Source organism: Hylobates moloch, unplaced genomic scaffold (assembly GCF_009828535.3).
Source record: "Hylobates moloch isolate HMO894 unplaced genomic scaffold, HMol_V3 SCAFFOLD_10, whole genome shotgun sequence".
NCBI lineage: Eukaryota > Metazoa > Chordata > Mammalia > Primates > Hylobatidae > Hylobates > Hylobates moloch.
This window is the reverse complement of record NW_026652285.1, coordinates 95,617,118-95,639,518: the sequence shown is the minus strand read 5'-3', so window position 1 is coordinate 95,639,518 and position 22,401 is coordinate 95,617,118. Positions and strand designations below refer to the sequence as shown.

Sequence of the window (22,401 nt, the reverse complement as noted above, 5' to 3'; positions counted from 1 at the left end):
CTCCTGGGCTCAAGAGATCCTCCCCACTCAGCCTGTGATGTTCTAAGAAATATGAATGACCAAGGAAACCTATCATATTTCTTATTTGTGTTACTTTGTACTTAGCCAACCATTTATCCTGAAAATGATGACATAGAAGGAAAGGCAAAGATAAAACAACCATGGTTCCTTTCCTTTCTCATCAGTAAGCTGGAGATAGATAGAGAATGTGCAGATAGCAAGAAGTGAAATAGGCCGGGCGCAGTGGCTCACACCTGTCATCCCAGTACTTTGGGAGGCCGAGGCAGGTGGATCACTTGAGGTCAGTTTGAGACCAGCCTGACCAACATGGTGAAAACCCATCTCTATGAAAAATGCAAAAATTAGCCAGGTGTGGTGGCAGGTGCCTGTAATCCCAGCTACTCAGGAGGCTGAGGCAGGATAATCACTTGAACCCAGGAGGCGGAAGTTGCAGTGAGCCGAGATCACATCGCTGCTCTCTTACCTGGGAGAAAGAGGCAGACTCCATCTCAAAAAATATAAATAAATAAAAAGGCAGGCACAGTGGCTCACGCTTGTAATCCCAGCACTTTGGGAGGCCGAGGCAAGAGGATCATGAGGTCAGGAGATAGAGACCATCCTGGCTAACATGGTGAAACCCCGTCTCTACTAAAAATACAAAAATTAGCCGGGCTTGGTGGTGGGCACCTGTAGTCCCAGCTACTCAAGAGGCTGAGGCAGGAGAATGGCGTGAACCTGAGGTGGAGCTTGCAGTGAGCCGAGATCGTGCCACTGCATTTCAGCCTGGGCAACAGAGCGAGACTCCATCTCTGAAAAAAAATTTTAAAAAAAAGTGAAATAAAAACAATGGAGTTAGTTTTGTGCAGTGTTTCCACTGTCTGATGAGAACAAAATACAAATGTACAAATGCATGTACAAGCTATAAAATACAATTGTACGTATGAGTTAGCATTTAAAACTGGCATTGCACAAGGCCAAGCTAAATGACAAAGTTCATGCCAATATAATTTACTTTTTTACTTTTTCTTAGAATGACATTAAATAGTAAATTTAAAAGTATCATGATCGGTCTAAAAAGACACCATAAAAGAAAAAAGGTTTATATTTTAGTTTGGCACTTCTATATTTTAACAGCACTTTTTTCCTACATATTTGTTTTATATATGGTCTTGCATATTATGTTGCCAGCCCTGATAAGACCCAATCTCCACCCTCAGGGGAAACAGTTATTTGTTGAAAGTCTATTGTGGAAGAATCTGTTTGTTTATAATCTGTTTTAATCTTCAAAGCAACCCTGTGAGGTAGGTTGGCATTGTATAATTGTCACAGATGAGGAGGGACAAGTTAGTCACCTAAGAGCACATAGCTAGTACGGTCAAGGTTCAAATGCAGGTCTTTCCCCCCAAGACACATTCTCACTCCACCATGTTGTGTCATCTAAATTGATCAAATAGAAACAGAGTTTTAAGTTTCCATAAAGATGCCTCTACCAAAAAAAAAAAAATCAAAGACAAAAACCAGCCCTCTGGTGTGCTAGCTGTCGCACTGTACTGTTGTTATTTGCTCCCTGAACTAGACAGGATTCCTTGATAACAGGAGCTTTCCTTTTTAACTTTTTTTTTCTTTTTTTTTTTTTGAGACAGAGTCTTGCTCTGTTGCCCAGGCTGGAGTGCAGTGGCACAATGTTGGCTCACTGCAACCTCCGCCTCCCAGGTTCAAGCGATTCTCCTGCCTCAGCCTCTCCAATAGCTGGCTAAGTAGCTGGGACTACAGGTGTGCGCCACCATGCCTGGCTAATTTTTTTTTTTTTTGGCCAGGCTGGTCTCAAACTCCTGACCTCAGACGATTCGCCTGCCTCGGGCTCCCAAAGTGCTGGGATTACAGGCGTGAGCCACTGTGCCTGGCCTTTTTAACTTTTTATTATGGAAAATTTCAAACTTATACAAAGTCAGTGAACCCATCTCCCAGCTTCCACTGCTATAAATATTCCATTATTCTATTTTTTTAAGTTAAAAAAAGTTTTAATTAAAAATTTTGATTGTCCTTAAATATACATAAAATTTACCATCTTAACTATTTTTAAGTGCACAGTTTAGTGGCATTAAGTACATTCACATTGTTCCATCTCCAGAAGTTCTTTTGTCTGGTGAAACCAAAACTCAGTACCCATTAAAATCTCACCCTTCCCCCTGCCCCAGCTACTGGCAAGCACCATTCTTTCTGTCTCTGTGAGTTTGACTACCCTAGGTACCTCATACAAGTGGAACCACGCAGCGTTGATCTATTTGCGACTGGCTTATTGCACTTCACGTAATGTCTTCAAGGTTCCTTTATGTTATAGCATGTATCAGATCTCTTACTTTTTAGGGCTGAATAATATTCCCTTGTGTGTATATGCCACATTTTGTTTATCTGTTCTTCCACAGATGAACCCTTGGGTTGCTTCCATCTTTTGGCTGATGTTAGTAGAGCTGCTATGAACATAATGTTCTGCCATTCTTACATTATCTATATTTTCATCCACTTCTCATCCCTCATACAGTTATTACTGTTTGTACCAACTCTATTTTATTCATGTTTACATTCCCCTAACACAGAGCCTAGACCATAGTAAGTGCCTTAAAAATGTTTGGGTGTGTGGATGGATCTTCCAAAAGGATGTGTTTTCTTAATTTTAATTTGTATTTTATTGTTTTTAAGTTCTGGGGTACATGTGCAGGATGTCCAGGTTTGTGACACAGGTAAACATGTGCCATGGTGGTTTGCTATACCTATCAACCCATCACCTAGGTATGAAGCCCAGCAGGCATCAGCTCTTTTTATTATTATTTATTTTTATTTTATTTTATTTTATTTTATTTTTGAGACGGAGTTTCGCTCTGTCTCCCAGGCTGGAGTGCAATGGTGTGATCTGGGCTCGCTGCAACCTCTGCCTCCTGAGTTCAAGTGATTCTTCTGCCTCAGCCTCCCAAGTAGTTGGGATTACAGGCACCTGCCATTATGCCTGGCTAATTTTTGTATTTTTGTAGAGACGGGGTTTCGCCATGTTGGCCTGGCTGGTCTTGAACTCCTGACATCAGTTGATCCGCCCGCCTCAGCCTCCCAAAGTGCCAGGATTACAGATGTGAACCACCACTCCTGGCTGACATTAACTCTTTTAAATGTTAAGCAAGGTCCATAAAGAGGTCTGAGATTCTATTTCTTGTAAGAATCTCATAAATGTGCACATAGAATTTTGATAAAAATTAAATCAGTAAAGGAAAAATATAATACTCTATGGGTCTTCAGAACAAGGAAACTTGCTGAAAAATCTGATGAGAGATTTTATTTTTATGCCAATAAAAAATCAGCAGTGCTGTGGATAGAGTCATTTATTTCTGGAAGTATCAGAAACCTTTGAAATCACCAATTTTACCTGTTAATAAGGATTCAACTTATTAATGATAGTGTTTCCAGTGGATTCCATATATCAAGAAGATAATCCAGGAGTAAAACTTGTCTTTTTGTAACAAAGTTCTCGACAGGGTTAAGCAGCTGTGTTTTACTGTCCTTCAGGCCATACTTGGAAAACTCTGCTAATGTGATCTAAGCTTAAACACTCACGGCCTGAATTCCCTGAATTAACATTGCTATCAGCCAGTAGCCCCAGCGCCTAGAGTGTCACCTAAGAAGACAAAGGGCTTAATCAGCCTCCTAGGAGAACTAAATCAGCACTTCTTACAAAGGGGAGGATAACAAGACACCTTGCCTTACTCTTCTCCATGCACAGTGGAGTGGGGGCTGTCATTTCTACTTGCAGGACGAAGGTGGACGAGCTGGTGGGAGTGGCTTGGCACCTCGCCTTGGGCCTGTGGCAGAAAGAGCCTTCACAGCAGCTTGTTTACTCCCAGGAGCTGTTTGTCTCTGAAGGGCTGGTGCTTTGTGTGCAGGAAAACCTAAAGTGTTCCAATTTTATTTTTTTTGTTTTTATTTTTTGAGATGGAGTTTCGCTCTTGTTGCCCAGGCTGGAGTGCAATGGTTTGATCTTGGCTCACTGCAGCCTCCACCTCCCGGGTTCAGGTGATTCTCCTGCCTCAGCCTCCCAAGTAGCTGGGGTTATAGGCGTGTGCCAACATGTCCAGCTAATTTTTGTATTTTTAGTAGAGACAGGGTTTCACCATGTTGATGAAGCTGGTCTCGAACTCCTAACCTCAGGTGATCCACCCGCCTTAGCCTCCCAAAGTGCTGAGATTACAGACGTGAGCCACCGTGCCTGGCCAGGGTTCCAATTTTAAAGAGAACTCTCCTGTCCAGGGAGGTCTGAGGGCAAGCAGTTAGGACTGAGGCCGCAGGGAGAAGCCAGGCCTGCAGTAGACCACATGCATGCTGCACACCTGGGTTTGGGAGGTCACCAGCTGTTGACCCTGACTCTGCAATGTCTGAATCCTGTCACCTGGGCAGATGTCTTTACCTCAGTTATTCCTCTGTAAAATTTGAATGTAATTTCGACTTCATGAAAGTTTCCAGAATGTTAAAAAGAGTTGTGAAGTGCATAGCACTGTGCCTCATACAGAGTTAAACTATGATTATTGCCTTTGTCTTACAAGGCGAGTTGCTCCAGGGAAAAGAGCCCTCTGTGCCTGGTGCCATTCAGACCTTTATGCATGGTTCTGGGTGACAACGTCACTGCCTTGCAGCAGGATTAAGATAGAAGAGTTGGGCTCTGAACAGACAGGATTTGTTCACCTAACTCCTATTCACCCTTCCAGGCCCAGCCGAAGTGTCCACTTAAGTTTTCTGACCTGCCGCCCTGGAGGATTCGCCTTTTCCTCTTTGGACTCCTGTGGACACTTTACCCCCCACCCCACCCCACCCTGGTAACACTACACCGTGTGGTAGACTTTCTTCCCATGTCTAATTCACCCATCTGATGCTGTTCTTTAAGCTCTTTTCAGAAAAAGTGCCTTGTCACATTTCCCCTCACTCTTTCCCTTCCATGCCCATGTCCTGTTGCATTTTTAGGGCACAGACATCTGGTCCGGGGGATATCACCTCCCATGAGCACACAACAGGCCCAAAATGTTTATGTCTCCCCAAAGGTGAGATTCTTTCTGCTCTCCTGCAGCTAAATTCTGCCTCAGACTACTCTCATCTACGAATCTGGTTGCAAACTCTCTTGAATGTATCGGGCCCTCAGCAGACTTCTTCCTGGCAACCCTGAGCCAAAGCCCCGGGAGTGAATGCCAGCAACTTCAGTGAGCATTTCCTTGGAGCATCTCAACTCCCTGTGCATGGGTGGCACTTGCCTGGCATTGAGCTCTGAGACCTCTTTACCATCAGGCCAAGCAGTGTCAGAGACACACTGAGACCACAAGGCTCCTGTGGCTGGAAGTAGGGTTCAACTCATTTCGTGGTTCTTTAACCAACATCCCTGAGCTTCTAATTAGGAGCTGGGCTCTTCCTGGGGCGTATAGAGATGGGTTCAGCCTCTGGCCCCTCAAGCTCCTGGTGAGAGGGGATACTAGTGAAGACTATTCCAGCACCCAGGAGTGCACGCGGCACTGGGAGCAGCAAGCAGGGATGAGTGACTGCCACTCAGAGGCCTGCTTCTGTCAGGAGGACAGTCCAGGCAGAAGGAATAGAACTGGCAAAAGCAAAGAAGAAGGTGAGGAAGGAAGGATGTGGCGTGTGATCATGGAATGTGTTTGGAGCATTAGGTATGTGGAAGGCCAGAGACAAAGTGACACAGAAGGACTCTAGGAAAGGAAGCCAGGGTCAGCTTCGGGAGGGTGTGTTTGCTGGTTAAGGAGCTCTCCCTTTCCTCACCCATATTCGGCCCTTGTGTGTGCCACACATGTTGCCAGGCGCACAATGTTGAACAAAACAGACACCATTCTGGCCTGCGTGATGCATATAGTCTAGTGGGAAAAAGAGACATTAGTCAAATAATCACATAAAGGTAACATCTGTGCAGATTCCTGAGTAGGATAGTGACGTGGTCTGATTTGCATTTTAGAAAGCACTCTAGCCAGAGGAGCTGGAGTAGAAGAGGGACGAAACAGGAGAGGAGCGTGGAGTTAAACCTCCACCGTGGTTTAAGCCTGTCCAGGCCTACGCCAAGGTAGTGAGATGGAGAGCCAGGGGTGAGCATGAGACAATTCACAGGTAAAATAGGAAGGAGTTAGAAAGTCTGATAGGTCCACTGTGGGTAACCATGGATAATGACAGTTAAGAAAAAAATAGATTTGGGGCACAGTCTTGATGGGATAGTAATTGGAAGTTTCAGGCTATTTTGAGTTTGAGACGCCAGCAGGCCATCAGGTGGAGGTTGAGATGGATGGGTATAGAGCTTTGGAAAGGTGTCTGAGCTGCCAGGATTTGTCAGGAATCATCAGTGGATGAGTGATGCTGTGTGCATGGATGAGATCACCTGGAGAGAGAATTAATTGCCCTGCTCTGGTCCCAAGAGTGAGAACAAAACTTCCAAGCCACAGGAATGGAATTCTAGCTGAGCTTCTGTTAGTTATCACTAGCTGTTTCTCAGCTGTTGAGCAAGGAAGATGTAAACCCATGCCAAAGTAATAAATGGCACATAAAGCTATTTTTCCCAAGGAACTAGCGTGGGGTTTTTTCTCGTACACAAAATAAAGTTGCATTGTTTTCCTTCTTGCTCCAGCAGTCAGGAAGCTCAGAGCTAATTTTGTAACTTAACTTAGAAGCCACATAGGACCTACATACCCAGCTACTTTTTTCCCAAATAAATACTTTTTATATATCTATGTATTTTGCAGCCCTGATGTTTCTCTTTGTTGTTTTAGATGCTCATATAAGCTGCCTCAGATCCTTTGTAAAATTAGGTAGGGTGTAACTATAAAAATAAATATTCTCCTTACCCTAATATTTTTGGGTCATCCTCACAGCCCTTGTGCAGTAAGTCTGCCCAGTTTCTGAGTTAATATTGGCTAGATTTAAGCAGGAAGAACTCTTAGAATTTACGGAAGCTCGACAGTAAATTTAACACTCATGCAACTCATTAAAATAGGATAAAAGTAGAGCTTCAAACATCTCTGTGTTTGCTACCAAGGCTGGGGGGTGGGGTGTTACCCTTAATTCAGCTCAAGATCTGAAAGTCTGATCTCTCAGAATTGAGAATACACCACTGAAATTAAAGACTTGTCTGTGTAGATAAGCACTCCAAACGTGTTCAAAGAAAAAGTGAGGTGTTAGCTCTATGCGGATAGGATTTTTTTTTTTTTTTAACTCAGGGTATCGTCTTCTTGACTCATAAAATATGGTTTGGTAAAAGCAAACTTGCTTATCAAACAGCATAAGCACAAAATCGGCTGGATAGTATATTTTATTTTTTACCATCCCCGTTCTTTAAAATAATTATTTTAAAATTTCAGTTTGCTATTGGTTAAGATCACCGTGTAAATGGTTTTCAAAGTATGTCCCACAGCCAGTGGCCTAGGGACTGCAAAGATGCCTGGAATGTTGGGGGATGAGAAGGTGGCCAAGCCTGGAGAACCCAGCCAGCACCCCTGCTCTACCCCCAGGTCCTCCAGAGCAGCTGATCTCTGCATTGTGGAGCTCAGGTAACAGGGTTCCTTCTGTATAAAATCTTTTTTCTTTCTTTTTTTTTTTTTTTTTGAAATGGAGTCTCACTCTGTTGCCCAGGCTGGAGTGCAATGGCACCATCTCAGTTCACTGCAACCTCTGCCTCCCAGGTTCAAGCAATTCTCTTTCCTCAGCCTCCTGAGTAGCTGGGCTTACAGGCACCTGCCAACACACTTGGCTCAGCTCATTTTTGGGTTTTCGTTTTTTTGTTTGTTTTTTTGTTTTGAGACAGAATTTTGCTCTTATTGCCTAGGCTGGAGTGCAGTGGCATGATCTTGGCTCACCGCAACCTCTGCCTCCAGGTTCAAGCGATTCTCCTGCCTCAGCTTTCCTAAGTAACTGGGATTACAGGCATGCGCCACCACGCCCGGCTAATTTTGTATTTTCAGTAGAGACGGGGTTTCTCCATGTTGGTCAAGCTGGTCTTAAACTCCCGACCTCAGGTGATCCACCTGCCTCGGCCTCCCAAAGTGCTGGGATTACAGGCGTGAGCCACTGCACCCGGCCTAGCAGGGCTGCTTCTGCATAAAATCCTATCTGAATAAAGAGTTCCACTGCTAAAAGTGAAAAAAGTGAAAAGTTTAGAAATCTTCACATTGGAGGGCATGTCTCCCTAAATAGCCCTTAGGGTGTGGAAGGGGAGGTGGGGTGTAGAATCTGACTGTTGGTTCCTGCTCTGCCTTCCACCCTCTCTGTGAGTTTGCAGGATGACTCTTCCTCTCTGAAACAGCTTCTTCGTCCATAAAAGAAAATGAATTCCTTGATAATAGCTACTTCACTATTAGCTAGTTAGAAATAGTTAGATATTTCTATTATTAGATAATAATATTAGTTAGAAATAGCTAGCTATTTCTAACTATCAGAGGGTTAGAAAAGTTAGCAGATGGGGGCCAGGCATGGTGGCTCACACCTGTAATCCCAGCACTTTGGAAGGCCAAGGTGGGTGGATCACTTGAGTTCAGGAGTTTGAGACCACCCTGACCAACATGGTGAAACCCCATCTCTACTAAAACTACAAAAATTAGCCACTTGTGTTGGGGGGCACCTGTAATCCCAGCTACCCAGGAGGCTGAGGCAGGAAAATCGCTTGAACTCGGGAGGCAGAGGTTGGACTGAGCCGAGATGGCACCACTGTACTCCAGCCTGGGTGACAGAGTGAGACTCCATCTCAAAAAAAAAAAAAAAAAGGAAAAGAAAAAAAAATAGCAGAGGGAGAAGCTCTGCAAATAGGAATTTCAAAACTGATGGCTCTTACACTGTGCCACTGACCCACCTCTCCCCTCTGCACTTCCCAGGAGGAGCCGATCACTTTCTGTGAGGAAGCCTTCGTGTCCCACTACCGCTCTGGAGCCATGAGGCAGTTCCTGCAGAATGCCACGCAGCTGCAGCTCTTCAAGCAGGTGCTGCCCTCCCTGGTCTGGCCTGGGTCTGGCTCCCTGGCGGGGATTTCTGCAGCTGTCTGCACTCTAAGCACTGAGGCCGCAGGCATGGATGGGACTCAGGCTCCAGGCAAAAGAGGCTCAGGGGAGGGGGATTGGATGAAGAGGGCAGTCACTGACCAGACAGACCCTTTGCAAATCTGCCGTGTGGTTTTCCAAGTTATCATAAACATACAGCCGGTATTTTAGAAAGAAACTTGCCTGTTGAACCTTACTTTTTGAAAACTCCTACCTTGGATACAGTAAGGTGCCCAGCTGAATGGTTTTTCCCCCTTTGTATGAGCTGTTGTGCTTTTGTTCTTTCTTTCTATAGTTTATTGATGGTCGATTAGATCTTCTCAATTCCGGCGAAGGTTTCAGTGATGTTTTTGAAGAGGAAATCAACATGGGCGAGTATGCTGGTGAGAAGCATCTCATTTTCCTTCCAGGGCTGCAGGCTGCTATCGTTTAGGGCATATTTGACAAGGAGTGGCAGGGACTTGCTTTTCCTTTATTGGGGCTTAGAAAGAGACTGATTTCAAGCTTGGCCTTGAAGTGTTTGAAGAATTCCTCTTCGTTTTCTGTCAAAATGCACACTGGCCCATATGAAGTCCCCCAGCCTAGGGTCAGTTGCTTCCCCTGTGTAGACAAAGTCTAGTTAAAGTAGTAGCCAGCGTGGTCCACTGGGAAGCACATGCAGTATTCAGTTAGGAGGCCTGGATTCAAGTCAGGACTCTGCCTCCTCACAAGCTGCAAGACCCTGGGTGAGTCATTTCCCCTTCTTTAGCTAAAGTTCCTGTCCATGCCCTGAGAGTACCATGTCCCACCTCACAGGATGCCTGTTGAGATTAAATCAGAGCACATGAGGAAAGTTTTGTGCAGTCATCCAGGACAGTCCTTGGCATGGGGGCCGTGTGCAGTAAGCCTTTTTTTTTTTTTTTTTGAGAGAGAGTCTTGCTCTGTTGTCCAGGCTGGGGTGCAGTGGCACGATCTCGGCTCACTGCTACAACCTCCGCCTGACAGGTTCAAGTGATTCTCCCACCTCAAGACTCCCGAGTAGCTGGGATTACAGGCACGTGTCACCACACCCAGCTAATTTTTGTATTTTAGTAGAGACAGGGTTTCGCCATGTTGGTCAGGCTGGTCTCAAACTCCTGACCTCAGGTGATCCACCTGCCTCAGCCTCTCAAAGTGCTGGGATTACAGGTGTGAGCCACCCTACCCAGCCCTGTTTCTTTAAAATATGACAAATTATTGCTGAGTGCCTGGTCTCTGCAGATCTGAAGAACTGAAGGTCTTGTCTTCTCATTTTTCAGAGGAGGCATCTGAGGCCCAGAGAGGTGTTGGTGGCTGAGTCTGCCTCCTGAATCCCAATCTGACCACCTTTCCAAATCCCATCGCCTCAATCTTTGGCAGTGAAGGCAAAACCAGATGCAAAATAACACCCATGCTGCTGGCCCCCTTTTATTGCTGGGTGTGTGTCTATTCTGGACTACTGTGATAATCCAATTGGCAGTTTGTAAGCTCACAGAGCAAGGCACAGTATCCACCTATAAACGTTGCAGGCCCTCCCAGCCCGTGCTGCATGGGAGCACAGTTAAGAAACTCACCATGAAGTCTATGAACAGCAACAGCCAGTCACTGATAAGCATTTCCTGAACACCTGCTATGTCCAGAGTCCCATAGAGTAAAAAGCAGAGGACCCAGTTCTGCCCTCAAGGAGTGTTAGGTAGGAGAGAGAAATGCATGACTAAAGACAAACAGAAATTAAACCAATGCAGGAAATGGAGTAGAACCAGATTTCGGTGCAGTTAGAATAGGGCTCTGTTAATTCTCACTGTGTAATGTGAGGGCTTGACAAAGGAGGCCGGGCTAGAGTTGTGTTCTAACGGTTGCATGTGAGTTCCAGGAAGAAAGGCTTTAGGTGTTGCTAAACTGAGTTCACTTATTCAGTAGGTTAAGACCCACCATTTAAAATGAACAGAGTTTACCAACAACACCTCCATTTTCTTTCCTTCTCACTCTCTGAGGGTTCAATGTCTGTCCAGCAGGCTCCTTTCAATGGGACACACAGCCCTAGGGGTTCCTGCTCTGGTGCCCCTCACAGTACTTCCCAGAATATGGATGTCTCAATGGCTGTTACCTATTCCCGAGGGCTGTTCAAAGGAAGAAGCCTCCAGAGGACATCACATCTGAGCTGTCAAGTTTACTAAGCAGAGAGAGTAGGGCGTGGTGACTAGGCAAGGGAGCGGCATTTGCAAGGGCCTGCAGGCCTGCGAGGATGCTGGCTTACGGACCCCATGGTCCCTTAAGTAGTTCCCCATGGTGGGACATAAGGTGGTGCAGCATCACAGCAGCACAGGATGGAGAGGCCACGAGGTGCGACTGGAGGAGAGTAGCAGGGCTGCCTCGGAGCCTGACCTCCAGCCAGCAGGCAGTGGGGTGGCTGCTGAGTTTGCAGTCAGGGCACTGCATGATCAGCTCTGTTTGAGAAGGAAACCCTGTGGCAGTGACTCGCTGCCACCTCTTTAAGAACAGGACGTGGGACCCTCCACAGGGTTCTCCAAGTCCTGAATGCTGAAAGTAATTTCGGCCGAGCGTGGTGGCTCACGCCTGTAATCCCAGCACTTTGGGAGGCCAAGGTGGGTGGATCACTTGAGGTCAGGAGTTCGAGACCAGCCTGGCCAACGTGGTGAAACCCCGTCTCTACTAAAAATACAAAAATTAGCCAGGTGTGGTGGCGGGCACCTATAATCCGGGAGACTGAGGCAGGAGAATTGCTTGAACCCAGGAGCTGAGATCGTACTACTGCACTCCAGTCTGGGCGACAGCGTGAGACTCCATCTCAAAAAAAAAGAAAAAAGAAAGAAAGAAAGCAATTTTAAGGACTCCCAAGGACAAATCACCTCTTTAAGTAACAGCTTCTCTGACTTCTCTTTCCCCAGGCAGTGACAAACTGTACCATCAGTGGCTCTCCACCGTCCGGGTAAGCATGCACCCAATTCTGAGCCCCCTGGACTCCCTCCTTAGCTTCCTGGCAGCCTTCCGCTTCCCTGTGCTTCCCCTTCCATCCCGGAGCACTCCATTCTCTCTGCTGGAGATGCCTTTGTTTGTAAAGCCAGGCTCTTCTCATGCCAGATGGAGACTAGAAGGGTGGGATTGTCCAAAGCCATCACTTGGTGGGGGCAGAAAAAGGCATGAGAGGCTTCCTCCTCTGCAGGAAACCAGCCAACGAGAGCTGAATGGAATGTTGCTGTCTTAGAGCATTCGGGGGGTCTCCTCCTAGAGCCAGAGCAATTGTCATGATCACAGGCAAACCAAAAATGTGTCCCTCTTGCTGCTGTGTAACCTCTTTCACAGCAAAGGCTCCTGGGAAGATGGAGAACACATCACTGGGAGGTTGACTGTTGTTGTGAAGTGTCTTGATGTGTCAGGACTCAGGGGCATAGGGCTTCTAGTGTCTCTAAAGAATTCGAATTCTTGCCTTTCCCTTCCATCAGTTTATAATTGAGGTGTCCTGAAGGCCTACTGTGTGCCAGGCACCCTGCTGGGTACTGGGGATGCAGCAGGGAGCAGGGTACAGGCCCTGCCCTCGGGGAGCTCCCTGTCTTGCTGGGGAGGCGGGCACGAAGCAGGCAACTCCAGCATCAAGTGATAAGTGTTCCCTCCTGCTAATGCGTCAGTGCACTGCTGCCAGGCAAGTCCCTTGGAAGTGGCTGCAGTTGGCAGAGAGTAAGCAATTCCTTCATGAAAGACTTCCTTTGTTCCTCTTGTATGGCCAAACATAGCACTTGGCAAATCAGAGAGGAGTAATAAGGACTTGTTGATTGATTGATAAAGGGAGTTTCAATACTCCAAAGGACCATTTAAATGGGATACTGAGTAATTTTGGAAAGCAGTATGGAATAAATTAGTGGGTGAAAATTTCCCATTGTCCTACAACATAGAATGCTTTCTGGGTCAAACTGTAATGTTTTTAATTAAAGCTCAAAATTTCTAATGTGGGCAGTTACCAAAAATTGTGCTAAAAGTTAAGACCAATAATTATATTACTATATCTTATTCTCTTAGGTACCCACTGGTTCCAGCCTCTCTCCATCCGAATCAGTTTTTTTAAACCACCACAGACCTGATTCTGTGATGAATTTGATTAAAAACGCTCCGTAGTGTAGACCCCTTAGCCTGGCATTCTGGGCCCTTCACGAGCTGGCCCCATCTGGCCTCCCTGCCTCACTTACTGTTTCTCTGATGATACACTCGTGGGAGTGTGCCATGGTGCAGTACAGGAGCCACTTATTACAGCATACACCATGGCTTTTCAGCTTCTGCACTTTCTTTTATGTGCTATTTCCTGTCCCTAGAATGTTCTCCTCGCATCTCCTACATCAACTCCTATTTATCCTTCATGGACCAGGTCCAGTGTTTCATCCTCCAAGGCCTTCCCTGATCTTACAAGTCTCCACGCTCCCTGTGCACACAGCCATTACAGCCATCATCACCTGCTTTTGTAATTATTTACTGTGCTGTCCCGCCTCTCCAACTGGAGGTTTTGGAAGGCAGAGACCAGGCCTCCCTTGGCCTGGCGCCTTCAGAACCCTCACGACGTGTCTGCAGGGATGAGACTGAGAAATGGATTCATGGACAACTATGAAAACATGCCCTGTGCACTTCAGGGCCCTCCACTGCCTCCTTTAGGAGCGGGAAGGCCTTCCCTCCTCCTTCCTCCCACTTTTGCTCCTAAAGAAAGTGAGCAAGAAATTGCTGTGTTGGATTTAACTAAAGCCATGGTGAACATTTGTGGCTATTCATTCTTTCCTTTTTTCAAGATTTAGATGTTAAGGAAGGCAGCCTACCAGAGAGATTTAAAAAAACAACACAGAAAACCAAGGAAAGAAAAGGAAGTTGCACGGTGAGGGCAACATATTTCCCAATGATCCTGGCTGATCAGGGCCCCACTTTCTGCCCCAGCTTGGTGTCAGCTGTGGAGTCCACGGTTATTAAACTTACCTGAGTGTCATCCGTGGTAACTAGAATATCTCGAAAAGCCACAGATGCCCATAGGGAAGCCCTTGCCTTAGGCAGCCTGTGATGCAGTTCCCTCTAGCCAGGGAACAGGTGCCAAGCAGAGCACTGAATCCAGAGTCTCCCTCCACCAATTCACACTCCTCATCCCCAGTCCACACACACCCACCCACAGCTCCCACCCAGAGTCCTTCCGCCATGACCATAACTGACTGGCAGGGACAAGTTATCATCCAGGCCCATTTCTCGATGTACATTTACATACCTTTGAAATGTTGCTTAACTCAGTTGAAGAGAAGCAGTCTTTGTTGGTGTTGTATGACTCTGTCTTCAGCCCAGATTGCTAATTGACATTTTTATTATAGAAAGGAAGTGGAGCAATTCTGAATACTGTAAAGACCAAAGCAAATCCGGCCATGAAGACTGTCTACAAGTTCGTAAGTACTGGTCTTGCTCTCAGGAGCCAAAACACATCAGTCCCTTAGCGTGATGAGACTCTTTATTTATTTACTTATTTTTGAGACAAGGTCTTGCTCTGTTGCCCAGGCTGGAGTGTAGTGGTGCGATCACAGCTCACTGTGGCTTTTTTTTTTTTTTTTTTTGAGATGGAGTCTCGCTCTGTCGCCCAGGCTGGAGTGCAGTGGCGCAATCTCGGCTCACTGCAAGCTCCGCCTCCCGGGTTCACGCCATTCTCCTGCCTCAGCCTCTCCGAGTAGCTGGGACTACAGGCGCCCGCCACCGCGCCCGGCTAATTTTTTGTATTTTTTAGTAGAGATAGGGTTTCACCGTGGTCTCGATCTCCTGACCTCGTGATCCGCCCGCCTCGGCCTCCCAAAGTGCTGGGATTACAAGCGTGAGCCACCGCGCCCGGCCTGTGGCTTTGACCTCCAGGGCTCAAGCAGTCCTCCCACCTCAGCCTCCCCAGTAGCTGGGACTACAGGTGTGCACCACCACGCCTGGCTTTTTTTTTTTTTTTGGAGAGACAGGTCTCAGTATGTTATCCAGGCTGGTCTTGAACTCCTATGCTCAAGCAGTCCTCCTGCCTTGGCCTCCCAAAGTGCTGGGATTACCAGCATGAGCTGTTGCACCCAGCCAAGCAATGAAACTCTTAAGTATACCTTGTCCTCTATTACAGAGATGACTCAGGCTGCTGAGCTCTTTCCTAAAGGTCTCAATGTTCTTCAAATTATTTAGCAGATTATTATAGCCAGTTCAGTGACATTTTTAATTTATAGTGTTGGTGCTCACATTTGCCACAGTAGAGAAATTGGAGGCTACTGGTTTTAGCTTTTAAAATGTAGACTAGGTGGCTGGACCCTGCCTCTGTTTCTGAGACCCGGAAGCATGGTCTATCTGGTGTCTGGCAAAGCCTTCCTGCAGGCATCCCCATTATTGGGTCAAAATAAAGCAGCTCCTTTGCAGGTTCCTGAAGAGTGTTCATGGTGGCATACACCACTTAATTTTTGTCCCAAATTCTTCATCATCTCTGTGATCACTGCCCTATAGGAAATGCATTATTTGTAAGACTTGTGTCCACAGAGGAGTGAAAATAGGAGAGCACATGTGTTCCCAGTGCTCCATCTTTCACAAGCATCAAGTATTTTTTCTTGTGACTTCTCTTGCTTGCTAATTTGACCGTGAGCCACTGAAGCGTGGTGGTTTTATTTTATTTCCATTTTTAATTTTGTTAGTCCTCTCTGTGCTTAAGCTGTAGTTATTTTAGCAGGGTGGGTGGCTGCCAGCAGAACCACACAGGTCTAAAATGACCTGAAATCAAAGCCAGGGTGTCTGCCAAAATGAGATTTAGGAAATGGCACTGTAGAAACCCAGCAATGTGTCTGTTCCGGCCATTCAGTCTGGGCAGAAAATTGGTCCTGGGGCCCTGCCCTGGTGAAATAGAATGGATATTCTGAATCTTCCAGCCAGAAACACGGCTGCCGTACTCTTACTGGTAGCTGTCACCAGGCTGCTGAGATAAATAACTATAGAGAGCAGAAGAAGGGCTTTGGAAGGGAAAGAAAAAAAAATCTGTGCCATCAAAATGCAGAAAATAAAATCTCTGCAGCCTCTTTAAGGGTTTTTTTTTTAACCTTTTACCGTTGTATTTGTTTTCATAGCCATTATGTTTTCGACTTGATGATCCCATTTTTCCTTCCTTTTTCTAGTAATCAGAGAAGGTGATTCTCGACGGACTGAAATCAAGCATAGTCCCTGCTGGAAACAGAAAGGGAATCTTAACTTAAATTAATTTTTCATGCAGGCAAAAGATCATGCAAAAATGGGAATAAAAGAGGTGAAAAACCGCTTGAAGCAAAAGGTACTTGAAGTTCTTATTCAAAATGTATAAGCACCATGTATGAAATGCATGGCCACAAAAAAGTATGAGGGGATCAATAGAGGGCTGTTTGATACAGTGTTGTTAACACACTTCAAAATGCATTACCAGCTGTCCGGGAGTTTTCACACTGTTATAAATATTCACAGACAAAAAACTGTCTTCAAATAACATTAAGACTCTGGCTTAAACCCACAAAGGCGAGCAAGTTCAGAGTTGCCACTGTCGGGCTGTCCCTTGCCCACCCCACCAGGCCTGAGTTCACAGGCGTCTGTAGAAATTGGCTTGGTGTTCCCATCTGGCAACTGCCCACCCACTATGGCCGACCTCTGCCCCAGAGCCGGTTGTAACCAAAACCAAGGAGCATCTCTAGGGAATGATTGCCATGGTCCAGCATGCATGTGGCCACTGCCCAGACACAGCACAGGGGGTGGGGTTGAGCAGAATGCCGTGGGCTTACCTCGCCCTGGGGGACCAAGTGAGCGGAACCCAGTGGGTGCTGTTGAGACTCTGAGTGGGGAGGGGAGGGCTCTGTCTTCACCCGCCGTCAGTAAAAGTGGGATATCATCCCGGCTATGTCCTGGCTAAGATTCCCCCAGCCTGAATCTCTTTTTTTTTCTTTTCTTTTTTTGTCTGACTTTTTTTGTATTTTATTTTATTTTAATGTTTTTATTTCCATAGGCTTTGGGGGGAACAGGTGGTATTTGGATACATGAATAATTTCTTTAGCTGTGATTTGTGAGATTTTGGTGCACCCATCACCTGAGCAGTATGCACTGAACCCAATTTGTAATCTTTTATCCCTCACCCCCTTCCCAGCCTTTCCCCGAGTCCCCAAAGTCTATTGTGTCATTCTTATGCCTTTGCATCCTCATAGCTTAGTTCCCACTTGTGAGTGATAACATACAATGTTTGGTTTTCCATTCCTGAGTTACTTCACTTAGAATAAGAGTCTCCAATCCCATCCGGGTTGCTGCAAGTGCCATTAATTCATTCTTTTTCATGCCCCCAGATTGAATTTCTCGACTTAGACAGTGAGGTTACTGTAACAGGGAGGGGTTTTTTATATTATTATAAATGCCATCATCATCATGATTGTTGCCACCTTTTTTTTTTTTTTTTGAGACGGAGTCTCACTGTGTTGCCGTGCTGGAGTGCAGTGGCACGATCTCAGCTCACTGCAACCTCCGCCTCCCGGGTTAAGCAATTTTCCTGCCTCAGCCTCCCAAGTAGCTGGGACTATAGGCGTGTGCCACCACATCTGGCTAATTTTTGTATTTTTAGTAGAGACGGGGTTTCGCCATGTTGGCCAGGATGGTCTCGATCTCCTGACCTCGTGATCCGCCTGCCTCGGCCTCCCAAAGTGCTGGGATTACAGGTGTGAGCCACCGCGCCTGGCCTGTTGCCACCCTTCTTTAAGCTCCTCTTAAGGGTGGTCCAGACTAGGAGCTTTCACATTTAGTCCTCAGAACAGCCCTGTGGAGTATTGTTCCCATTTCGTGAGTAAACAGACCACAGTTCAGAGGTGAAGTCATTTGCCCAGGGCCACCTTGAGCCTAGCAGAGCCAGAATTGGATTCCAGCTCCATTGACTTCTGGTGGCTGTGTGTTCTTACCGCTACTGCATTGCACACTGCCTTCCTCAAACAAGTTTTGTTTTCCAAAAGATGTTTGGGATCACCTACTTCATTATCCCTATGCCCCCAAACGTACCACTCTAATAAGGCCCTTTGTCTAGCTCTGCAGTTTTTAAAAAATTGAAAGCAGTTTTAATTTTCTGAAGTCAGAAAGGACCTCTAATTAACTTGAAAGGGTCGAAGGAATTGATTCCTTTCTTTTAATTGGAAAATAATTTGCTGTGACTAAGCATTTAAATTCTTAGTTTCAGCTGAGAGTGGATTTTTAACAGCTGAGATTCACATCCTGAAATAAAAGGTCTGTAATGTAAATCCAGATAGACCTTAAACTGTAGTCTGTTTGCACCCTGCCAGAGACTGGCAGGTGGCATTCTTTACTTGGATGTTATTTAAGTCCCTAAATATACCTTTTTATCTCCCATCCCAGTTGCATGTAGCTGAAATGGATTGCAGATATAAAACAGAGTGGCAGGGAGCGGAGAGTTTTCCCTCCTTGATGCCTGGATCTTAGGCTCTGGTTGGTATTAGAATATCCCCTGAAGTAAGCAAAGAAAGGGGTCCCTCCTCAGCCAAAGGCCCCATGCACTGTCATTGGTCAGATCCACTCTCTGCAGACCGTTAAGCTACAGTCATCACCTTACCTCCCTACTTGTATGTGCAAGCCTCTGGCCTTAGGAAAATCCCCTTCTTATGATAAGTAACATTTCTGCAAATAACCAATTAAGCTCAAATTTTTTTATGTGGTTGTACAAAGGTTTGTTTAAACAATCTAGATCACTTTCCTTCCACTCTCTCTCCCTTTCCATTCCTTGATAGTATCTAAAGCAGATGTCTCCCTCCCCTTCCCATCCCCCTGCCAGTCTTTTCAAGAATAGCTTCAGGAGATAATGTTCTATAGAGAGTGTCAGTACATTTCAGGTGACACAAATGGTGAAGGCATTTTATAGAAATGTGACTTGTCACCATCGGACTGTTGACAGATCTATTAGTGCACCCTTTTCAATTTTCACTTTTCCCCCCTTCGGTCGTACAGATTTCCACAGACTTGATATTTTGCAGTTGTTCTTGGAAGAGAGCTATTTTGTAATTGAAACTCTAGCATTGTTCGCATCTACGGGACTTGGGGCTCCAGCACTCTCCAGCGCCCTTTCTTGAGCTAATTTAGTATTTGGCTGCACCTGACCTCTCACATAGCAGTAGAAAATATTTCCTTGGTTTTTTTTGTCCTTCTCCCCTTTCCCTCCTCCCCTTTATCTGGCAACGAATGTACCTCGTGACTCCCCAGATGCCTCTAATATAGACGTCTCAAGTTTGGTTTCTGCCATGAAATCGAGGCAGTTTCCAACAAAGATCCAATTTTCAAATGTGCTGGGTTGCCACCTGGCCTCCTCTAACTCTGCATAGCAATGGTGACCTTGCAGATATAATCAAGAACCCAAGCTTGCCCTCTTCACCCTCGCCTTGGGTTTGAATTGCAAATAGAAAATGTGGGGCCGACCTGTGGAGAGGTCACCATGGTGTGTGGAGGGTCCATCTCTAATATGACTGAGCTGGGCCCCTTCTCCATCCCTTGTTCATTTGTGCTGCAGATTTTCAAAGCATTTGAAATCGGAGCTTTCAGAATATCTGTGTGACCATTGGCAAATAATTGTTAATAGATCCGATGGTGTGGCTTTATTCCATACCTGCTCTGCTTCAACCCAACAACAAAAAAAGAAGGATGGATAACATATTTCTCTAGATAAATGGAGCAAGGTGGTCAGGTTCTTCTATAGCTTGGCCTCCTTTGAAGTCTGACTTGCTCAAAATTAGGAAAAAGAAGAAATGGCAAAGATGCTACCCAGCCATTGCTTTCTAAGGAAGAGTGTAGTGCTTTCATCTGGAGTGTCTCCCTGCCGGAAGAATGCCTCCTGGATGGGCTCATGACTGTCAACAAATTGCATTCCACTGCAGCACCATGCAGGGCTGGCATGAGAATGCCTTGCTTTAAAAGCAGTGGCCACAAATACATTTCTCCTCACCTGCAGGCAACGTTAAGATAGGCATATAGGGATGTCCTCTCTTGCCTGTTGAGGAACCCCTGAAATTTTTCCCTTTTTTCTTCGGTATCGAAATGATTTAGCCAAATGGGCCCATTTCACAGCCCTTTGTAAAGTTTCTGAATCTTTGATCTTCTTTTCTTTTCGTTTTGTTTTTGTTTGTTTTGAAACAGGATCTCACTCTGTCTCCCAGTGCAGTGGCACAATCACTGCAGCCTTGACCTCCCAGGCTCAAGGGATCCTCCCGCCTCAGCCTCCAGAGTAGCTAGGACAACAGGAATGCACCACCACCATGCCTGGCTAATTTTTTTTAGGGACAGAGTTTTGCTGTGTTGCCCATACTAGTCTCAAACTCCTGGGCTCAAGCGATCCTCCCTCCTAGGCCTCTCAAAGTGCTGGGATTACAAATCTTTGATCTTTAAAAGACAAATCAAGCTTGTTGATTTAGAGTCTCTGTGATTGAAAGGAGCAAATTCACAGTTGGTTTCACAGAGTCTTGAATTTCTGGCCAAACTGTTCCCATGGAAGGGAGTGAGTAAGCATGCGTGGGGCCGGGAGAGCTAGGTAGACTTGTAGAACAGTCGTTTTCACACCTTATCACACAACTGTCAGCTCCCTGTCTCCCGACACATTAAAATACACTGCAGCCTCAATCACAGAAATTCCAACTTTGGTTACTATTTTGATATCAATATTCATATTTTAATTTGCATTTGCTGTGCTGTGAGGTGGGCTGGGAAAAGAAGGGTACGGCACGAGTCTGTAAATGGAGATGGGAGTTCTCACACCCGCAGCGTGAGTCAGACGGGAAGGCCTCTGCCCATAGGGGCCTTTCAACTCCCCCACATGGTGGTGTGGTGTTTGGGCTTCTGAGGCAGGCAAGCGGGGCTCAGTGCTGGTTGTGTAGGATATTAACTGTGTGACCGTGGGTAAGTTACGAGACCTCTCTGAACCTAGTTTTTCTCGTCTGTAAACTAGAGGAAATACAGGTTTTTGCTGGATCGTTGGAAGGAGTAGAAGAGATGATGTGTTTAGACAGCAACACTTAGTAGGCACTGAATAATTGAGAGTTTCCCTTTTGTCTGTCTTTTGTTTGTTTGTTTTTGAGATGGAGTCTCACTCTGTTGCCCAGGCTGGAGTGCAGTGGTGTGATCTCAGCTCACCGCAACCTCCACCTCCCAGGTTCAAGTGATTCTCCTGCCTCAGCCACCGGAGTAGCTGGGATTACAGGCATCCACCACACCTGGCTAATTTTTGTATTTTTGTAGAGATGGGGTTTTGCCATGTTGGCCAGGCTGGTCTCGAACTCCTGACCTTAGGTGATCCACCCACCTCGGCCTCCCAACATGCTGGGATTACAGGCATGAGCCACTGCATCTGGGCCTCTCTGTCTTCTTATGTCCCACATCTGAAACAGCCATTCTGCCCAAATAACCACACGCGCACACCTGGAGACCATGTCCAGCGTGAATGGATCACCTCCCTTGAGGTTGTCCATACGACCACCAGAGGAATCTTTGTAGGACCCAGCATTGACCAAGTCACTGTCTTGGTTAAAACATTTCAGACCTTTCAAACCTTCCACCTCCTTGCCTGGGGGCAGCCCATGGGTGGAATGCCCTGGCTGCTGGGCCACAGCAGGCCCTGCTGTCTGCCTCCCTGGGCCTGGGGCGCTACTATCTCATCGCTAGCTCACAAGTCCTTTCCTCAGCTCCCACCCCAGTCTCTACCGAAGACCACCCAGAACCCTCTTTGTCCTCTAGTCTCCTGAGACCCTGGGTCCTTGCCTCCCCGATTTTTCATGGAGGCTCATGTCCAGAGACTTAACCGTATGCCGTGCCTGCCTTCTCAGAGGGCTGGAGGTTAGAGCATAGTCATGGCTTCTGATTCCAGTAAACACTCAAGGAAAATGATAGGAATACAATGACTTTCTGACTGCCTTGCTTTACCGAGGGACGGGAACTGGCAGGACCCCTGTAACTCTCTGAGCTGTGCCTTGGGGCTCCAGGAAGAGATTTGCCACCCTGTGGTGGCCCCTGATCTGTAGCTCTGTCTGGCGTCTTCCTCCTGTGTGACCCTTCGGGAAGAAGCAGGTTTAACCCTCCTGCTAGCTTCTTGTTTCTGCTTTTTAAAAATGACATTTAGAAGGTCGGTTTTTTTCCTGTTTCAAACAAAATTCATGTTTATTGAGGAAAACTCAGCAAATCAGAGGAACAAAAAGTAATCTCATTTTATAACCTGCATTTTCATGTACTGTATCCTGGGCATTTCCCAGACCACTAAATATTTCTTCCACATGTTTTATTTTGTTTTGTTTTGTTTTTTGAGATGGAGTCTTACTCTGTTGCCTAGGCT

General features: G+C 46.1%; 1 protein-coding gene across 10 annotated transcripts in view; it reads left to right on the top strand.

Annotated features, from left to right (window-relative positions):
* Positions 1–22,401, top strand: part of DENND1A (DENN domain containing 1A) — a 551,140-nt gene that overhangs the window by 466,034 nt on the left and 62,705 nt on the right. For all 10 annotated transcript variants that reach the window (XM_058445765.1, XM_058445767.1, XM_058445766.1 and 7 more), the window contains 5 exons: positions 8,892–8,996; positions 9,349–9,436; positions 11,960–12,000; positions 14,402–14,473; positions 16,297–16,353. In XM_058445765.1, the coding sequence (XP_058301748.1) occupies positions 8,892–8,996; positions 9,349–9,436; positions 11,960–12,000; positions 14,402–14,473; positions 16,297–16,353 (363 nt within the window). The remainder of the gene's footprint in view (positions 1–8,891; positions 8,997–9,348; positions 9,437–11,959; positions 12,001–14,401; positions 14,474–16,296; positions 16,354–22,401) is intronic.